Here is a 19,555-nt window from a genome sequence, read left to right as displayed (position 1 = left end):
CGACGACACTTTAGTCGACAGTTCTCCTGTCCTGGATGTTGTGGATGATGTTTTTATGGAATCCAGTTTGACTCCTGACACCCTTCCTCCTGCTCCCAGGAAACCTGACAGGTACTACAGAGTCCCTGACTCTCTCAAATCCCTTTTCAAAAATCCTACTGCTGACCCAGAGGTCATCTCCCAAGGATCTAAAGGAATTAAAGCAACTTCAGCTAAGAATCCCACCTCCTCAGACAAGGATTCCCGAGCTTTAGACAGATGGGGTAAAAAAGTATACACCTCTGCAACTCTTGCTGTTAGCGCACTAAATTGTCATTTCCACATGCTGAAATGTCAGCAGCATACCATGGAACTCCTCAAACAAAAAATATCTTCCTTTCCTGCTTGTGCAGAAAATAAAGAATTACAAGAGCTTATGCATTCTGCAAGCCAAGTTACTAAGCACACCTTGTAATGTGGCTTTAATGCCCTAGAAGCATCGTGCAGGGCAGCAGCCACTGGTTCTGTCCTTAGGCATGCTTGGCTTAAGGTTCAGACCATGCTTTCCAAGGATGCTTGGTTAGCCACCCTAGACCTAAAAGAGATCTACCTACACATTCCAAACAGGGAATCTTGCAGGAATGTATATGTTTGAGGGCAGGATCTATGCACTTTCAGTTCTCTGTGCTTCCCTTTGGCTTATCCACTGCTCCCAGAGTTTTCACAAAATGCCTGGCTCCAGCCATTGCTTTTTGCAGACAAAGAAATATTCAAATTTACCTCTACATAGACGATTGCCTAATTCAGGCAGACAGGAAAAGCTGTTACAACACCTGACCTTTGTAAAGGACCTACTGATCTCCCTGGGGTATACTGTCAATGAAAATAAATCAAAACTAGTCCCCACACAAAAAATTGAATTCCTGGGAGCAAGCCTGGACACAGCATCCCAGATGGCATTCCTTACTCCAGAAAAATAAGCCTATCTGACAGGCTACTTCTCTCAACTAGCCACCAGAACCCAGTTATCTGCAAGGAAAATCCTGCACGCTGTAGGGTTCATGGCCTCCTGTAGTCTACTCATTCCATATGCCAGAGTGCATATGAGGAAACTCAATGGTACATAAAAAGCCTTTGGTGTCAACACTCTTCAAGACCTGGAAACTATCATACCTATGATACGCTGTCTAAGGAAAGATTTTCTTTGGTGGGCAGCAGCATGCAACCAGAAAAAGGGACTTAATTCTCACAACCCCATGCCGCCCAGACCCTCACCACAGACGCCTCAGACTATGCCCGGGGTGCACACCTAGATGGCAGGTGCATTCAGGGCCATTGGAGCCTAAATCAAATACATCTGCACATCAACCAAAAAGAGATGCAAGCTGTTCAGCATGCCCTGACATCTTTCAGACCCCTACTCTCCCCGAGACCTCTACTGATCAAAACAGACAACACCATAGTGATGTGGTACATCAACAAGCAGAGAGGGACTCAATCTTATCCTCTCTGCAGGCTTGCCATGACCCTTTGGCACATGGCCACAGCCATGCAAATACACCTGCTAGCACAGTTCCTGCCAGGCTCCCTAAACTGTCTGGCAGACAATTTAAGCAGAAACCTGTTAGACCCACATGAGTGGCAGCTAGACCACAGAACCTTCAATCTTGTAACCCAGAAATGGGGCACCCCGAAGGCGGACCTCTTTGTCTCCCACTCCAATCTTCAGCTCAGCAAATTCTTCACCAGGGAACCTCACAGCAATGCCTGGGAAGTGGATGCTCTATCCTTCCAATGGGAAAACTCAAATCTATGCATTTCCCCCTCTACCACTCATTTCAAGGGTACTGCTCAAAATAAGGAAGGAAAAACCAAGGGCAATCTTGATTGCGCCAGACTGGCCATGGCAGCACTGGTACCCACTGCTGCGCAGCCTGTCACCCCTGCCACCTACCTCAGATCCCAACACTCCTGACCAAAAAGAGTGGAGAATTCATGCATCCACATTTGCAGACCCGGAACCTGGCAGCCTGGCTTTTATCCCCTGACCCTCTCCTCCAGCTGCCAGCCTAAGCAAACAAGTCCTAGATGTTATACATGAGGCCAGACACCCCAGCACTAGAAAATCCTATGTTGACAAATGGAAAAGGTTTTGCATCTGGATCCAGGCTAAGGGAGCCGAAACAGCACAGCCCTCCCTACCTCTCATCCTAGATTACCTAGTAAACCTACTACACAGGGGTCTATCCTTCTCTTCCATTAAAATGCATGCCTCTGCCATCTCTGCTCATTACAGCACACAGCCACCTCTCTTCTCACACCCTCTCATCAAACAGTTCCTAAGAGGGCCTAACAAATTAAGGCCACCCAGAAGAGCTCCTACCCCAGCTTGGGACCTTAACTTTGTGTTGGAAAAGCTCATCCTACCCCCCTTTAAGCCTGCAGCTTCAGCAGAGTTAAAATTCCTCTCTTGGAAAACAGCATTGCTTCTGGACATCACTTCAGCTAGAATAGTTTCAGAGCTACAAGCACCCATTGCTGTAGAACCCTTCATCATTTTCCATGCTAACAGGGTTTCCCTCGGGACTAACCCTTCCTTCATGTCTAAAGTGTTGTCCAGTGTGGCTCTCAACCAATCTATTCATTTCCCCACCTTTTTCCCTAACCCACAAAACAAGGGGGGAAGGATTCTGCACTCTCTAGATGTGCACAGACAGCTCTGATTCTATCTGGATAGAACTAAATCTTTTAGATAAACTGACCAATTGTAGTCAGCTTCGCAGCAAGGTCAGAGGGCAAAGTCATATCCAAGCAAACAGTCTCCAAATGGATAGCACACTGCATCCATTTCTGCTACAAATAGCATGAGAATCCTGGAGGCTGCAATATGGACTTGTGTTCATACCTTCACCAAGCATTACCACCTGCCTATCTTCTCCAAATCCAGGCAGGCTTTGCCATAGCAGTCTTGCAGGGCATCCTAGCCAGCCCCCAGTCTTCTTGACTGCCTCCACCCTTTTCTTCAGCTTTGGGAATCAAACCAAGTGTTATGACTGCAACAGTGAAACATGAAGAACATAGTACAGTTGTGTACACTTACCATAAATGTAACTGTTCGAGTGTATTCACTGTTGTGGTCCTGGTTTCCCACCCTCCATCCCTCTTGTCTCTCTCTTTCTCTTCCTCTCTCCTTACAGGGAATTTTTGGTATTTACTTTCTATTGGTGGTGTTCTTCCACCATAACCTAGCTCCCTATTTGGGGGCTGCTGACAGTTGGGGCAAGAAAGACTGATGTAATGGCATCATCTGCCTGTTTTTATACCATTAATGACCTGACGTCAGTCCTGGAGTGACAGCAACCGAAGCAGAAATACTAAGCCTCTGGTATTCGGGCCAACTGAGGGCTACCCCTGGCAGGATAACCCAAGTGTGTTGACTGCAACAGTGAATACACGTGAACATCTACATTTATGGTAAGTGTACACAAGTGTACTTTCTCACTTCTCACCATAGCTCTCAACCTCTTAGTACAAAAAACCTGGACAAAGCCAATAATGGGGGAATACAGCCCCAAAACAGGGACAAATTTCAAATACTGATCTTATAAACTTAGAAAATTGCTAGAGTAAAATATTTTGTGTTCCCATTTATTTTCTGAAAAATATGAAGTCTGAAGTTCAAATGCCTGTCATTATTTAGTGAATTCATTCATTGTGTTCTTGTAGCCAGCTGAATAATTCCATTCAACACACACGCTACTTTTGTCTGTGCAATAACTCCAGTGAATCCGTTTGAATAGCTTCATGGAGAAGAAAATACCAGCAGGCCTCGAGTCATTTCCTTCCCAAAATGTTAACTCCATTCACAGAAGTAAGCATTACCTGCTTAACAGCTCAGCCTCAGTCCTTTCCTTCAGTGTGCTCAGATTTCAGCCAGCCGGGAAAGCCCTGTGCTTAGATTTCAAACAGCCAGCCAGCTGGGAAAGCCCTTGAGCTCAATTCCAACAGGCTGACAGAGCTGACGTCAGCTCAAAAAGCGCAAAACAAAAATTAAAAAAAAAAAAACCTGGAAAGAAAATCGGAAATGAAGTAGTGCCACTCTGGAATCGTGGTACCCCATTATTTGGACCCCAAAACTCGGTAAAAAAATGAGTAGTTTGGAACGGTTGGGAGGTATGGTAATCACCTCAAGTAAATAAATTGTTATATGATTGCATTTTCATTGAATTTTGCATTTTTTATTATTGCATTCATGCTTAAGCATTTCCAAATCCTTCAGTTTTATATGGCACGCAATGGCGACTTCAGGTAGCTCTCTTTCAGACTCCATATCTTTGAATAATCGAGCAGACATATTATTTTGTTCCATGCAAGTGTCCAGTTTAAATGACATACTTTAGTTATACGTTTTTAAGGTGCCTTCTGAGATTGCTGAGCCATTTTGTGGTCATAGCATTTGTGTACTTTTGCCTTGTACACTGTTTAGTCTGTCTTTACTCCTGTACAAATAACTCTTTCAGTGATAAATATATATTTCATTTTACACACTTATAGGAACAATTTCATTTTCTACTGCTTCTACACCCATTATTAATAAGAGAACATCATGCTTTAGCCACACGTGCTTCATTAGATTTTCTTTGAGTTAATTTTTTTCCCCTACTGCTTATACATTCCAGAGATGACTTTGACCACCTTAACTTACTTATTTGCAGTCACATTTCTGATTATTGGGAGTCTGGAGCTCACACTTAGGACCGGCCTTTGGTCAACTGATGCCCTAGGCAAAAGTTCTCCACAGCGCCCCCCAATACCACCCTGTGCTCCCATCTTGGTCTATTTACACCAAATAAATACTGGAAAAGCACCCCTGGAAGAGCGGTGCCCTAGGCAGCCGCCAGTCACAGTCATAGAAAATTTAAATATGAAAAACAGTTTAAACTGGCATTCAGATAAAATCATTTTCTCACATATAAACTGCTTAATTGTGGCACTGATAATGCAAATTTGGTATCACAGTTAAGCTGCACCAAAGTAATAGTGCTGTGTGCGGCATGTCTTGCAAGAGCTGAAGGCTTGAATGGGAGAAGGTCGCTCACACAGCTGAAGCTACAAACATGAAGCAGTAAACAGCAGAGTCAGCGATTTAAGTGTGAAAGGGTTATTGTATTTATACTCATTGTATCTGTCTTACAAGCCACTCTACATGTCAGATTGTTCAGTTTGTTTGTGTCTTTCGGCTTTTCCTGGTTAGGGGTCGTCACAGCGGAACTCTGGTCCGCTAATGATTGGCAGTAGAGTTTTACGTGCTGGCTTGCCATGCCTAACGCACAACCTTCAACGAAGGAATGCCCATTCAAGCATGTCGCCACACAGAAGACGCTCTAACTGAGAATCGAACGGGCAATGTCTAACTGTGAGGTGACAACGCTACCGCAGCACCACCACCGCAGTATGTCAGACTGTCTAAATTGTGATGATGTAATTTCACACATCAGTCACATTATTTAATGTTGTATCTTATTCTGGTCTGGTTATTTCCAGTACCACACAATTCTTTTTTAATTTGATGAATCATGTAACTCACCAAACTTACCATTCTTGGCTTGGTTTCTTTATTCAATAACATAGCATCAATATTAGGAACCTGTGCCTTATGAAGAAAAATGCCAAATAAATGACATGTTCTTTCTCACCTCAGACTGTCCATGAAATGTTTGTCTTACTATTGCAGTATTTTTGTTTCTTTTTCTTAACTGAAATCATTTTAGACTTTTAGGGCTTCTTTCTGTGTGGCATACAAAAATATAGAACATTGTACCTTTTCGGGCTTCTCAGATGTTCCACACAGGCAATGATAAACAGAATTCCTAGATCTGCAATTGCCATTTTAGGCATTCTTTTCATTTATCTGATTGATTTATACTTTAATAAAATTTGTAGTCTGTATCAAGGCAACATATGAAACAATTTTCATGCGTAGGTCAACATTCAGGCTTAAAGAGTTCTATAAAATATGAATATTAAACTAAAGAAAAAAATGTTGCACTAATCGGCCAAAGATGGACAGATAAATTTATTATCCCAAGCAGTATGTGCATTCATTCCACTTACATGATACTACATCAGGCTGTTTAAAACAACATGCAGTATTGTTAAGGTAATAGACTAATAACATGACAAATATGAACATTCTGATTGGCTAAAATACATGATAAAAGAGAAGTCATTTACAAAGAAATTAAACCACATATGTTTATTTACAAGATGCAACCAGTATTTAAGAGCAGTGGGTATGCAGCATTCTGTGTATGACACACTGAGAATATTATGAACAGAGTATATGAACATGTGTGCTGTGCAAATAAATAAATGCTTTAGTATTCTGACTGTGTGGTGCAGGGGACAGATTCCCAGCTGCATCCCAGGCAACTGGAGTTTGACTAGCACTGGTTATGGAGTACAAATTACAGTGGGGGCAAAGAGTGTAAAAAAATGCATTTTGTAAAAATTCTTTAAAATGTAGTAGTTATAAGAAATGTGATATGCATTCTGGAAAGGATGGAGCTGGGATATAGATGTAGAGAATTGTAAACATTATTGGAATGCCACAAATATTACTAGCAAGTTAATTTATTTAACAGAGACAAGTCTAAATAATATTACCTTTATATATAAGCTTAAAAACAAAGGCTCTTAAACATTGGTAACCATTCAGTATGATTATCATTCCCATCGTTGCAGGATTGCTGGATTTAGTAGACTGGTTTGATACATTCTTCTGTGCCATATTAGTCTGTTACATGAATAGCTGATGTTCCTATGCTTTGGGAGACCTCTCACTTCCATTGCAAAATATTTCCTTGTGGTCTTTCTTCTGCCCCTCCATATATTTTGCCAAAATACTTTCTGTTGGTAGCAGTCACTATACAAGATGGAAAATGTGTTTCTGCAGCTAGACATTTGGTTGCAGGCAACCCTTTTCTAGAACATTCAGTCTTTGGTTCTGTACTAAATCCCAGTCTTTAATTATTTCCATCAGTTTCAAGCAGTTTTTCAGTCTAGTATAAACCATCCATTTCATAGCAGCTTTGGTAATTCACCTTTGTACAGGACATTTTGTTATAGATCAGTCCAAAGAGTTTTGCCTGTGGCTGATGTTAGCATACATTATCTTAGTACCGCATATCTTTCTATGCTTTATGCTTTGGACTTTGTGGATTAGTACCCAAAACAGTTCAGGAAGTCCCTACTTTTTCCTTTGTCAATTTATCCTTGAAAAAAAGAGGACACCTTTTTCTTCTAATCAGAAGTTGTTAGATCACTGCCAGTTGGATTACTTTCTGTTATACAGGACATAAAAGTCTCCCCTGGGAGTTTCAGTCAAGCAAGGGGAGTAGCTGTTTCAGAATCATTTTCTTACATATTTATACCAATCCCAAACTACAGTTTAGGCTCTAAGTGTCAGAACCACTGACTGACAGAATACAACATGGTTTGGGTTTAATATAGTTTTGTACTGCGCATTTTCTATAATGTTTTGGATTTAATTTTCTCACATACTTATGTGATTTACAAAACACACGTGGTTTGAACAATCATTTTTTCTTGTTTCCTGTCTTCTGCATACTGTTTTGAATTCATCCAGCCTGTGTAATCCAGTGCAGAACATGTCTGTGAAAAAACTAAGCAGCTGTATAAAAACAATCATAATACTAAGTTGTTGGGGGGGGGGCATGTCATGTAGTCTTGCTTGATTGAAAAGTGCTTTTTCAGATGAAATTGTCTCTTCTCTGGGGTTTGCCTTTGCTTCAGCCAGGTAATGGTTGGCACTCTTTCATTGCATTTCAGAATTGCTTGTAGCGGTAAATTAAGGACAGAATTCTTGTTTTTTTTTTTTTGTTTGTTTTTTTTTTTTCAAAAACATTTTTATTTTGTTTTCATTATAAACATATGCAAATGTACATATAACAAATACAATAAAACAGTAACAAAACTATTTACAATATTTACATTCATCCATGATAAACAATCATTTTATCCATGAAAAGTTATCAGTATTTGTTCAAAAGGTTCTCCGATTTTTGCCATGCTATTTTTTATGAGTAATATTATAGGTTCTATAACAAATGGTTTGCAGTTCTTTTTTTTACAAACAACTTTTGCTAAATTAATAAAATCTTTAAACATCAAATCTTGTTTACTTTTCCAGTTCAAAGTAATAACTTTTCTGGCAATTGCAAGAATTGACCAGAGTAACTGAATCTGAGATTTAGGTATTACATTAGTTATAGGAACACTGAATAAGATTTGTGAGTTAGAAATATGACGGTTATCAGACCATAACGCATTTACAAAGTATCTGAAGTCTTTCCAGTATTGAACATTTCTACATTCAATGAACATGTGAACCCAGTTGGCCTCTAGTAATTCATCACATTTCCAACATTTACTTTCACTGTTTTTGAGTATAAGATTTATTTTATGTGGAGTATAGACACTCCTATTCATAAATTTCAATGTATACAGTCTCCAATATAATGAAAAGAGGTACCGTACGTAGAATTCAATAACATTTTTTTGATTTATCAGATATTTGTTCTCCATTAATCTTGCGTAGTAATTCCAAAAATCTGAGTCAAACTCGAGTGTCTTTTCTTAGTATCTTATAGATAGGCGAGATACTTAATTTTTATCTGTCTTTTCAAGACACCTAATAATAAGCTGAATCAAACTAGGTATCGATTCAGTCTCTAGGTTGATTGATACTCTCATTTAGTTTTCTATAAACTGCCGTAATGAGTATATAAACAACCGTCTTGACTATTATTAAAACTACATAAAAGAGAGTTTAGTGGTTTAATACTCTTATTTTCAATAAACTGATACCAGAATATCAAGTTATTTTCCTTTAATTTTGCATTGCATTGATGTTGAAAGAATCTAGGCAATCAGGGGAGTATGCAATAGGGAATATAAGAAGTAGAAATTGTTTAATGTTGTAATTACAATCAATTATATTTTTAAAGTTATTAAATATTTGATTAATGCCATAAGAAAAATGATCAAACTTCTTATTAAATAAACAGAATTTATGTAAAAGCCAATGAACTGTACTTATTCCATATTGTTCCTTAAATTGATTTTCTATAGTTCTGACATCAGTTATATGAATCTCATGTATCGTTTTCCAGCCAGATATATAGGTAGGTGTGATCCAGTATAATATTACATTAATTATAACTGATTTAGAATAAAGATCTAAGCTAGGGAATGCTATCCCATTACTGTTCCAAGCTCTTATGTGCCATTTATATACAATCCTAGGTTTTAAGGGGAACCATAAAAATTTAATTAGCATGGAATCTAATTTTTTAAATAAGTTTTTGGGAGGGAGTAATATCAATGACTGCATATAAAACATAATTTTAGGTAAAATTATCATTTTAATTAAAGATAGCCCATCCCTCCATTGTGAAGAACATTTTATTCCATCGTTTGATTAGTTCACTAATGGTGGTTATTAAATTATTGTAGCTTAGTTTAACAGACTCTTTCCATGTACTCTTCATACTGACCCCCAAATATTCTAATACATAGTTCTCTCAATTAAACAGGCTATTCTCTCTTAGGTTTTTGTTGATCTTTTTGTTAATTAGTAATGTTTTGGATTTATTATGATTAAATTTAAGCCCTGAAATTCTTTCAGACTTGCTTAAGGCATTTATAACCTCATGCAAAGAACCATCAATATCACCCAACGTTAATATATCATCAGCAAATAATTGTATCTTAGGAGAATAGTCCTTATTAATTTGAAAGGCTTTTATATTTTGCTTGTTTCTGCTATATGTAGCAAAAGGTTCCATTGAAAGAGCAAACAATAATGGTGACAAAGGGCAATCTTGTCTAGTTCCCTTGAGGATTACTAGTGGTGAGGATAGACATGATCCGATTTTCACGTAAGATTGTGCCCCACTATAAAGTTTCATTAATAAGTTGACAAGATCTGAGGAGAATTCAAAACCAATCAGAATTCTGTGTAGAGAAGACTAACTAATAGAATCAAAAGCCTTTTCTATGTCTAGGCTGATAATAGTTGTTTTTTGTATTTGCATGCTATGTCTTTTAATGATAGTAATTTAATAACATTGTCTTGCACTTTTCTATGAAGAATGAACCTTGTCTGATCATTATGTATTAGAGTAAGTAATATTTTCTTTATCCTATTAGCTAATATTGTCATGAAAATTTTATAATCAGTGTTTAGTAATGAAATTGGCTATATGAATCACAAGATTTGGGGTCCTTACCTTGTTTTAATATGGGGGAGATAATTGAGTATTTCCATGATGGGAGTGCTATACATTTTGCTTAACCATAGTAAAGGTACACATCATTTTCTTTATTATATATTCAGGAAAAATCGTATGTAGTTCAGGAATTATTCCATCCAGTCGTGGAGCTTTATTATATTTTATTTTTTTTATTTTCTCTTTCACTTCTGTTAGTGTTGTTTGTTTAATATGTTATTTTGTTGCATGACACCGTAGTAGTTATATTTTCTTGAATGAAAGTATTTATTACATTATCTGTCTCCAAACGTGATGCGTTGTTATTAATATCTTTATAATAGTTTTTGAACACTTCTAATATGCCCATTAAGTTATATGTACTCTTAACTGAACCATCACTTTTACATGTAATCTCATTAATAAGATTTTGAATTGTCTATTTTTTTTGGATCTTACCACTATTTTATGTAGATATTTCGGATTTACAGCATAAGATTGTAATTTCATTTTTTCCAGGTTTGTGGCTACTATATGATTCAGAACTTCTAATTATTTTTGATTTTACTTAGTAATTTTGTTATGTGCTACTTTATTTGGTTTTGCATCCATTTTTATCTTGTCTGTTTTTTTGTAAGTCTAAAAGTTCTTTGTCCCACTCTGTCCTTTTTTTAAGGTACCAAGATTTTATTCTACCATATATAAACTTTAAAGGTGTCCCATAGTATAGTATCAGTTACGTCACCATTATCATTTGTTTCCATAAACATGTCTATTTCTTTCATTATCCATTCCCTAAAGTCGTTTAACTTAGTTATGTAAGCAGGAATTCTCTGTAGAAATCTTAAATCATCTGTATGTGTAGTTAATGTAAAGTTTATAGCATTGTGGTCCGAAAGTGGACAAGTCATTATAGATGCATCGCTTATTTTGGAGTATATATTTTTGATACAAAGACCTTATCAGTGTTTATGTACCAAACCAATATGAATAGTGAGTACAGAATAAGGAGTAATGTTCCCTTAGACCATGTATCTTTAAGGTTCATCTGGTTTGTAAAGTCATTTAACTTCTTGGCTTGAGATGTTAGTGAGTTTTATTTTACCATTTTTAGAAGTATCATTGCCTGATAACAGGCAGTTAAAATCACCTGTTGCTATACTTTCCCCTTTTGCATCTAAAGTAATCAGGTCCAGATATTTGTCAACATATTTAGTACTCAGTCCTGGTATCTAGTATGTATTAATCAAAGTGTAATACTTCCTATTGATTTCCAAAATAACCATGCTTAACATCCCATCTTTATCTGAAATTGTATCTATAATTCTTGGCATAGTATAAGTATTTTTCCATAGAATAAGAGTGCCCCTTTTCTTAGTCTTAAAACATGAATTAACCAGAATGGTGTACCCATTGAATGAGTATTTTTGTAGATCATTTTTTAATAGATTGGTTTCCCATAAAAAAGATTACCTGGGCTTTATGTATTTTAATATATTTAATCAAACCAGCTCTTTTGACATTATTGTTCAAACCATTAATATTTAATGATAAACATTTATAAGCCATTGACTATAATGTGCATGTTATTACTAACTGAAATACCTTTCTTCCGTGTTGATTTGAAATCTACTGAAAACTTACTTATCATGGATACATCACGTGTATTAAGCACTACTTTCAAAAACCCAAAACTATTTACAAACACATACATGAAACATAGTTTCTGGTTTTGTTAAAAAACTTAACTAAACCATCCATCCACCACCTCTCCAGTACCAAACGACACAAATTATCCATCTCTGCTTAGAATATAGTATAAAAACAAAAAAGAAAAGCATTATGAAAGCAACTAAAACAATCTAAATTCATGAAATGTACATTAGAATGAATGTCCAGTATATCTGAAGCTATATGAATGTCACACATGATGATTGCGCACCTAATATGTAGATATGCCAGAAATACACAGATAGAAGTTGAAAGTTAAGAAGATTGTCATTATTTCCAAGACTTTTCATGAAATGTCAGATAATTTAACCATTTTGTCAGTCATCTATCTATCATTTTTCATGTAAGGATCTGTTGAACATGTATATGTATAACACTTATTACAACATAACTATTATATTTTGCAATTATACACATTACTCATATGTATTAACAATACCTATGTTGACGTCTTTCATCAGGAAGGGGGAGAGAGAGAGAGAGAGAGAAAAAAAAAGGGGGCCTCACAACCCTCTGTTTAGTTACTAAAGGTTTAGTTATATAACATAAATGTGATGTTAATATGCATAATGAGTTTTCTAATGCAGCTCCTAGTTCACTTGATGTCATTTAGTTACGAATAGTGTCATTAATGTGCAGAATGTATGCATCTATAAGAGAACAAAGGCATTTTCAACGGAGTTAAACACTTTTATCAGAACTAATTGTTTACCATTTAAAGTATCTAGTGAAGGATAACAGAATTTCAAGAGAAAGGAATTCTAAGTACAACCATTTAACAAGTTCAAAAGGTCAAATGTCGTCATCACTGTTGTTTCCTCAAGCTACAGCTTCATAAACTTGTTAAAAAGTATCTAAATAGGCTCATGCATAGCAGACGTCTCTAGTGAAGAAAAAATAATTTTCAGTGGGAAATTCAGGTCTTGAAGCTTTTAGAGTTTACAGAAAGCAAAAAAAAAAAAAAAACACTCAAGCTGCCTTGTCATTGCATGTCATGAATTTCCACAATGAGAACAGTCACACAGACCACCAGTTTCCTCACAAAACATGAACATCATAAAAAAGAATAACCCTCTCATATAAAAACAGCAATTTAGAAGTAACAACAGCTGCCTGAAATCAGAAATCATATTATAACATTTCATTCATTTACCCACCAGTTAACCAGGCCAGAGAGATGGGGGAAAAAAAGGAACCTAGTGTATATATATATATATATATATATATATATATATGTGTGTGTGTGTGTGTATAACTTATATTTATCTATCTGTAAAACACCATTAATGTACTGTATGTTTAAATGTATCTAAACAGAGTCTAAATCATCTAGTTAGAAACACTAATTAGAGAAACCTTATTACTCCACCACTGACCCACTAGAAGAAAATGCACTTTGGTATTAAGTCAAGTTATACTATTACTGAAGAATTAGAAGTAGTACGTCATTTGTAGGTATTTAAAAGGGAAAAGTATATAAAGTACTTATAATGGGGAAAAGACAGAAAAGGAGCATTGGTAACAAAAATAATAGGAAGAAAGAAGAGAGAGAGAGAATGGTATTTAAATACTTAGTGTGTTATTAGAAGAAGTAGATATAGAAAGGAAGAGAGAAAGTTAATGATACAATTATTCGCATTACCTTACAGCATAGAGACTTTCCAGAATCAAATATATTATGATTCATAAAACAAAACATTTAAAATTAGAAGGAATTTATTCATTTGTCCTTTAGTTTCTCAGTTTTGTTTGCTCCTTCCTTCACAGACCATCCTTTTTTTGTTGCCTGTCTCTTCAAACTCTGGGATGAGCATTCCATTTCTTCTATGTCCCTGTAGGGTGTAGCTAGGCATACTCAGTGTACTGAAATGAGTACATTTTTTTCTGAGCATCTCTTACAAATGTCAACACTCAAAAAGCACAGAATGTTTAGAACTGTGTAAATGAATATTCACAGTATAACAGTACACAAATAACTGTTGTGCAAAAGGAATGCACCTCTAAAACTAACTTTTTATGGAAATAAATTGTAACTTTTGAAAATGATATGTTTCTTCCCATGTATCTGGGGGTAGCATGTTGAGGGCGGAGTACATTTTTAAAATGACAAGTGGGTAGTGGGGGCAGCAATATTAGGTTTGAGTACAAAACGTAAATCTCTGGCTACACCCCACAGTATTTTCTTCTTTTGGATAAATTATACTGCTTCTTGTAGGGAATCAAAGATCTTCACTCCTTCTGGCAAGGTGATTTTTATTCTTACAGGAAAAAGAAATTTGAGCTTTAATATTAGCTTTTTTTCAAGGACTTAGAGGAACACACTCCTTTCTTCTGGATATGATTGTAGAGGTGTAATCATTGTCAAAAGAATAACTTTTTCACCCATCTTGATAGGGGAATTAATCCAAGCTGATTTCAGCACTAAGTCCTTGTCTTGTGAGGAAAGAAATCTAACTATTATAGACCTAGGGTTAGATGAGCACAGAGATGAAGCTGTATTTGCCAGGGACCGATGAGCCCTCTCATTTCCAAAAGAGAGGGATTCAGGCATGTTTAGTGCTGATGAAAGCCACTTATTGAGGAACTGAATCATGTTAGCACACACTCCTTTCTCAGGAATTCCATATATTCTTATGTTATTTCTCCTTGATCTACTTTCAGGGTCTTCCAGTTTCTCTGTCAGCCTGGTGTTTTGTTTCAGAAGAAATTCATTGTGATGTTCATTTTCTGTTACTCTAGTGTCTAGGACAGTTACTGCTTCCTCTAAGGCAAGAATCTGTTCAGACTGGTTTTTTTTACTATTCCATTTAGAAGTTCCAGTTGTTTACTGCATTCTTGTTTGATAATATCCATTTATTTTGTTTTCAAATTTGTCCATTTTTAGTGACAGTTCTTGGATGTTTGTTATTATAAGATGCAGTTCTTTCTTCACTGCACTCTCCTGGTGTGGGTTCTTCGAGTTGCTCATCTTTAGATCTCCAGTAGAAAACTTCTTGACAGGAATAATTAAAAAATTCTGATGACTATGTATTAATTTTTTAGAAAATAATAGTCTATGTTAATCTAACTTTTAGTTTACTTTTAGTTAGATTTTTCTAAAAATTAAAGTACATTTCCTGTCAGGATATTAAAATCTATGCAGAGCTATGGATTTCTGCTGCTATTAGACTGGCATCTTGGCCACGCCCAGGACAGAATTCTTGTGAATGCTGACTTTCATAGGTATGAATTGATGAAGTATTTTATTTAGGTAGATATTTAGTGTGATTACTTTAGTTTCTCCAATAACTTCCTCATTTTTATTTTTTATTGAAATAAAAAATAGCATTTTTTTCTAAATTTTATGTAGATTATTTTTAGTGCTATGAAAGTAAACTTTACCAGAACATACACCTCTCACATAATCACTGTTGGCTCGGAAGTGTATTAATTTTAATTAGTGCTGTAATTTTTAAGAGTTGTTTCTCTCCATTGTGTTAATCTGTCTTTCACATAATTACTGTTTGCTCAGAAGTATATTGCATTTTCATTAGTGCTGTGATTTTTATGAACTGTTTCTCTTAATTTAAGTTTTTAATGGACAGTACCTGCAGATTTATGATGTGTAATTAACCAGGATTATTTTTTCCTCCAGTACAGTTAATTCAGTATGGCCACCGGTGTCTGGGGGGGGGGGGGGGGGGGTCATCAGCCTAAGATGTCAATCACCTAGGTAGCAATGATGGAATGTTTGCTCTTGTGTGCAGCAACTACCTGAAAGTCAGCAAGGGAGCAGGGAATGCCCTTTTTCTAGCTGCTTGTGGAGCTGACTTCAGCCTTGAAGACCAGGGTCATCCATATTTCAGGACCGATATCTAAATCTCTCTATTCCTCCAGGTGGCCTCCTCTTGCAGACACAGACAAATGAACGTGTTTTTTTTAAGCCTTAATTACATCCCCTGGTGTTATTACTTGAGTACTCCGATCAGAGCTGTGGATGCACATTTGCTCTAACAGCTTCCTTTATGGAAATGTCAGGGCTTGCAATGTCATGTCCTGAAACGATGGAAAAAAGGACTGTAAATACAGCAAACAAGGAATATTGAGCATTACTCTTCTCCTTTAAACTTCCTTGCACCTCCTGTAGTGGGGGGGTGCAAGCCCCCCCCATCATAGGTTCATAGGTAGGTGTGAGTCTATCGGCCCTAGACTACAAGACTAGCCAAAAAGGTACCCTGGCTTTTGCCACCCAAGAAAATTATTTTCCTGTGCCCCTGTCGAACAGAGGTGATCCCCGTGGTGAATTTCCTATTTCCCATCCAATCATCAAGATTTTTCTTGAAGAGTGCTAATGAGGAACTTTGTTTGATATAGCTAGGTAGTTTGTTCCAGAGTATGGGAAGTCTCTGGGACAGGAATCTATCCCTCCAGCATGTTCTGTTTATTGTGGTGACAAGGTTTAGGTCCCTAGACTGTGTAGCTCAGAGGGATTGGGATTTCTTTAAGTGGAGCATGTCCAGCAGCACTGGGTTTGACATAGCTTTGTATGTTAGGCAGAGATCGCCTCTGAGTAGGCGATATGCGACAGAGTAAAGCTGGAGTTTTTTGAGACAGTCTGCATAGGGCATCTGTTTGAGGCCAGTAATCCTCTTTGCGAGGTATTTCTGCAGCCTTTCCAGTTGTTGTAGATGTCTTGTGAGGTACATACCAAAAGGGGTGTTAGACCTATAATGGGTCTAATGAGTGATGAGTAGAGGGGAACAATGACCTCTTTTCCTGGATAGGAAACCTTTTGTGATGAGGTGTGCCACATAGAAGGATTTCCTGACTACTGTGGTGATGTGATTATCAAAAGAGAGACTACTGTCCACCTGTGTCCCAAGGTCTCTTATCACACTTTCGGTGTTAAGTAGACTACCACCTATGTGGTAGCTCATGGATACAGAGTTTTTGCCAAAGGGGATGACAATGCACTTTTTGGCATTGAGCTTGAGGCCATGGCTTTGACACCAGGTGTCTGTCTCAGTGAGGCCCTTTTGTAGGATGTCCACATCATTAGGAGTTTCAATTATGGCTCCTAGTTTGCAGTCATCTGCGAACTTTTTTAGCCAAAGACCTTCTGTGTTAGCCTGTACTTCAGAAAAGTAGAAACCAAACAGGAGAGGACCCAGGACTGAACCCTGTGGTACTCCACTTGTCACTCATCTGAAGTCGGATTTGGAGTCTGCTACTTTCACAGTGTGGGTTCTGTCAGTGAGCCAGTTGGCAACCCATCTTGTGACATAGGGATTTATACTAGTTTAGTGAGTTTATCTATAATTCTAGAGTGGGGGATGGTGTCAAAAGCCTTGGCGAGATCTAGATAGGCTGTGCGAACCACCTTACCCTCATCTACGGCTTTGGTGACTGCTTCATAGAAGTCAATCAGGTTTAGGAGACATGATCTGCCTTTTATAATCCCGAACTGGGTGGGGTCCAGAGTTTGGAGATTACCAGTGTCTTTGTTTATAAATTCCATGATAATATGTTCCATGGCCTTGCAGACCAGGCTCGTTAGGATAATGGGGCGGTAGTTCCCGGGGTCTGTGGTGGCTCCCCCTTTGTGGACTGGCTTAACCGTTGCTGTGTGCCATTCAGTGGGCACAAAGCCTGAGGTGAGGCTATGATTGAACATGGTGCTTAGGTGGTGTGCCAGTTCATTCTGTAGTTTATGTAGAATGCAGCCTGGGATGTTGTCAGGTCCCATGGATGCTGTGTTCTTGGCTTTTGAGAGTGTAGTTTTTACCTGTGCAGCCGTGATTACAGGAACTTTGCATTCTTCCAGTATAGAGATAGGCTCAGTAGGGCGTGGAGAGGGGAGTAAAGTTAGCACTGAACCTATCTGCCAGGATGTTGGCAATATCAGTTGGTTCTGTATATTTAGTGCCATTGTGCTGTAACTCAGAGCAGATCTGAGTGTTGCCGTTGAGATTCGTGACATAGCTATAGAATGCTTTGTGGTTGTCTAGAATCAGTGGTGATTTTGTTTTCATAACTAGCTTTGGAGGATTTTATGATGGATCTCAGCTTCTTACTGAGGCTAACCAGGGAGTTCTTCCAGTCATGGGATTTTACTCTTTTTTGCAACAGTTTCTTTCTTCTGTTGTAGAGTTTGTTTATGGCAGGGGACCACCAGATTGGCTTCCTTTTTTTTTGGAGGATAGCATCTTGGTTCTGTTAGGGATTGCACGATCCATGCACTTGTGTAAGTGCTTATAAACACCCTCTGAGCTATATATATATATATATATATATATATATATATATCAACTCCGAAGTCATCATACCTCACAGAAAATGGAATATTCCAATAAATTTTAAAGACTTAGTGTATGTAAGTCAGGATCTTTAGTCATTCAGTCTCTACTTTCCATGATCTGCATTCAGCGTCCTAACATTTCAAATGATTACCGTATTCTCTCACATGCTCTGTTGAAAGCTACTGTTAATGAGTTGATGGCCCAAGCTCACTTCATTAGTCCTTTATGTGTGTCAGTGTTGTGCAAGCCTCTGGTTGCATGGTGGAAACCAGCTAACCTCCCCCACCTATCCTTTCCTCCATGATGGATGAGTTGGCATTAAGCATTCAGCCCCTCCCCCAGACAGAACCACTACTTAGTCATATTTGTTATAATCAGGGCTGTTTCTCTCTGTCACAGGGATGGACCCTAATTCAGTAGCATTTTCTGCTCATGAGCTGAAGTTTCAGCAGTCATGTTGCCATGTTTTTCCATGTCTCTAAGTAATTAGAAAGTAGGTTGGAAAGCATAATATAAATATGAAGTGTAAGAAAACACAACTTGTTTAGAGTAGGTGACCTGGTTTAACATGGTGAGTTTTTTTAGTAATAGTCCAGCAATCCACATTTGTAATGACTTTACTAGTAGAAAATGAAGAACAATATTCACAATAGAATGAATTTATCATTTCGTAATAGAATGAATTTATCAATGTTCCACCTTGTTTTATATGCCTCTTGAAGTTCCTGTTATGTACCTGCTAACCCAGTAATAGAACTATAGGCATTCAGAAAGGTTTTAAGCTATTTTTTGTTATGGAGGTGTCCCTGTATTTAAAATTAAATATTTTTGATTAAAAAATGTATGTAATTGAAACTTACTTCTTTGTGAACACATTAGTGAGATTACTTTCAAAGATTTGTGCAGATGTCCAGTTGAGAGCCGTACTTGTTTTAGTTCTAGGCAACCTTCACTAAATGAAAAGCGAGCACCTGAGCCATCGCCCCTGTCACGAAGGAAGACTTATGAAAAAGGAGAGAAGTCCAAGTCAAAGGAACACAAACTGTGAGAATCATTTGGTTATTCATTTAGGTTTTGAACATATCTTTAGGGTAACATCATGTTGCTTGTAGGTAAGCAGTTCAAATATGTTGTGTCTGTGATTTCTATGTTAAGCTGTCTAACTGAAAAAATGAAGTAATGTATTTAACACTGTTGAAAAACCTGCTGAATGTCCTCTAGTGTTTGCATTTTAAACCACATACTTTATGATTTTACAAGTAGTAGTGCTTGTAA

At 37.4% G+C, this 19,555-nt stretch overlaps 1 protein-coding gene across 1 annotated transcript in view; it reads left to right on the top strand.

Annotated features, from left to right (window-relative positions):
- The window catches only part of LOC122815018 (kinesin-like protein KIF21A), a 1,294,913-nt gene that overhangs the window by 904,809 nt on the left and 370,549 nt on the right, over positions 1-19,555 (top strand). The window contains exon 25 of the mRNA XM_044087270.1: positions 19,217-19,324. Coding sequence (XP_043943205.1) covers positions 19,217-19,324 — 108 coding nt within the window. The remainder of the gene's footprint in view (positions 1-19,216; positions 19,325-19,555) is intronic.

The sequence above is a fragment of the Protopterus annectens genome, chromosome 11.part0 (assembly GCF_019279795.1).
Source record: "Protopterus annectens isolate FY-2018-M chromosome 11.part0, PAN1.0, whole genome shotgun sequence".
NCBI classification, from domain to species: domain Eukaryota; kingdom Metazoa; phylum Chordata; order Ceratodontiformes; family Protopteridae; genus Protopterus; species Protopterus annectens.
Note: the sequence above shows the minus strand (reverse complement) of the source record. Positions and strands in the feature narration are given on the sequence as shown.